General features: G+C 64.6%; 1 protein-coding gene across 1 annotated transcript in view; it reads left to right on the top strand.

Moving 5' to 3' along the window:
- Nucleotides 1–1,057, top strand: part of ABCB6 (ATP-binding cassette, sub-family B (MDR/TAP), member 6 (Langereis blood group)) — a 5,900-nt gene that overhangs the window by 416 nt on the left and 4,427 nt on the right. Inside the window, 2 exon segments of the mRNA XM_009709044.1 lie at nucleotides 1–94; nucleotides 648–856. The exon segment at nucleotides 1–94 is cut by the window's left edge and continues 15 nt beyond it. Of these exon segments, the coding sequence (XP_009707346.1) occupies nucleotides 1–94; nucleotides 648–856 (303 nt within the window).

Raw genomic sequence — 1,057 nt, 5'->3', positions numbered from 1 at the left:
CTTCTGGGCGCTGGCCTTCGCCGCCGAGAACCTGACCCTGGTGTGTTGGAGGAGCCCGCTGTGGTGGTGGGCACTGGAGGACACCAACCAGAAGGTGGGCCGGGGGCTGTGGGCAGGGAAGGGGGACGAGGCCCTTTGCGGGGGGAGAAGCTGCAGCAGTGCGGTGCTGGGGTGGGGTGTGGATGCCGTGCCCTGCCATGCCCAGGGCGTGCACGCTCCCGGGTTGTACCCACGCATCTGCCGCATGTCTCGGCCCTGAGCCCAGGTATCGCACATCTCTCCATGCCCCCATCTGGCTCAGCTCCTGCTTCTGCCGGGCCCAGCCCCAGGTGCAGAGGCGGAGGGTGTCTGCCTGCTCCCCACAGCCCTTTACCCCCCTGCTCCCCCCAGAGTAGGGATACCCCAAACTGGAGGGCACAGAGGCAGACACAGCAGGGAGGAAGGAAGGGGTCTGGGTACTGCCTGAGGTGCTGTCCTCAGCCAGGGGCTCCTGCTGAGCCGTGTGGGGAGTCCCCTCTCCCCTGGCTGCACTGCACCCCATGTCTGTGCCATGCTCCCCTTGTCTCTCTCAGCTCATACCCATCCCATGCCTGGCCAGGCTGTGCTGAAGGCCAGCTGCGGTGCTGACCCCCTGGCTCTCTGTCCAGGTGCAGTTCGGCTTCTGGCTGCTGCGTTACATCTGCACGTTCATGCTTTTCATCCTGGGCATGAAGGCCCCGGGGCTGCCACACAAACCCTACATGCTGCTGGTCAACGAGGAGGAGCGGGATGTGGAGAACAGCCAGGTGAGTCCTGGGGCCGGAGCAGTTTGGGGACATGGCCAGGGAGGAGCTGGGAAGAAAATGAAAATACAGCTGCCCTGGGATCAGCATTGTCAGGAGACTGAGGAGGAGTGAGGTTTAGGGCTGCCCAAGCTCCCTGCCCACTGCCAACAGGATGCAGCCCTGCTGGGAGGATGGAGTGGGGACCCTGGGAGGATGAGGCTGGTTCTCTTGGTGGGGTGTTCGCTGGGACCATTGCCAGCTGGGCTGGGGTGTCAGGGAGGGGACCCCTTGCT

This window comes from Cariama cristata, unplaced genomic scaffold, assembly GCF_000690535.1.
Source record: "Cariama cristata isolate BGI_N322 unplaced genomic scaffold, ASM69053v1 scaffold19651, whole genome shotgun sequence".
In the NCBI taxonomy this organism is placed as follows: domain Eukaryota; kingdom Metazoa; phylum Chordata; class Aves; order Cariamiformes; family Cariamidae; genus Cariama; species Cariama cristata.
This window is presented reverse-complemented; position numbering and strand designations above follow the sequence as displayed.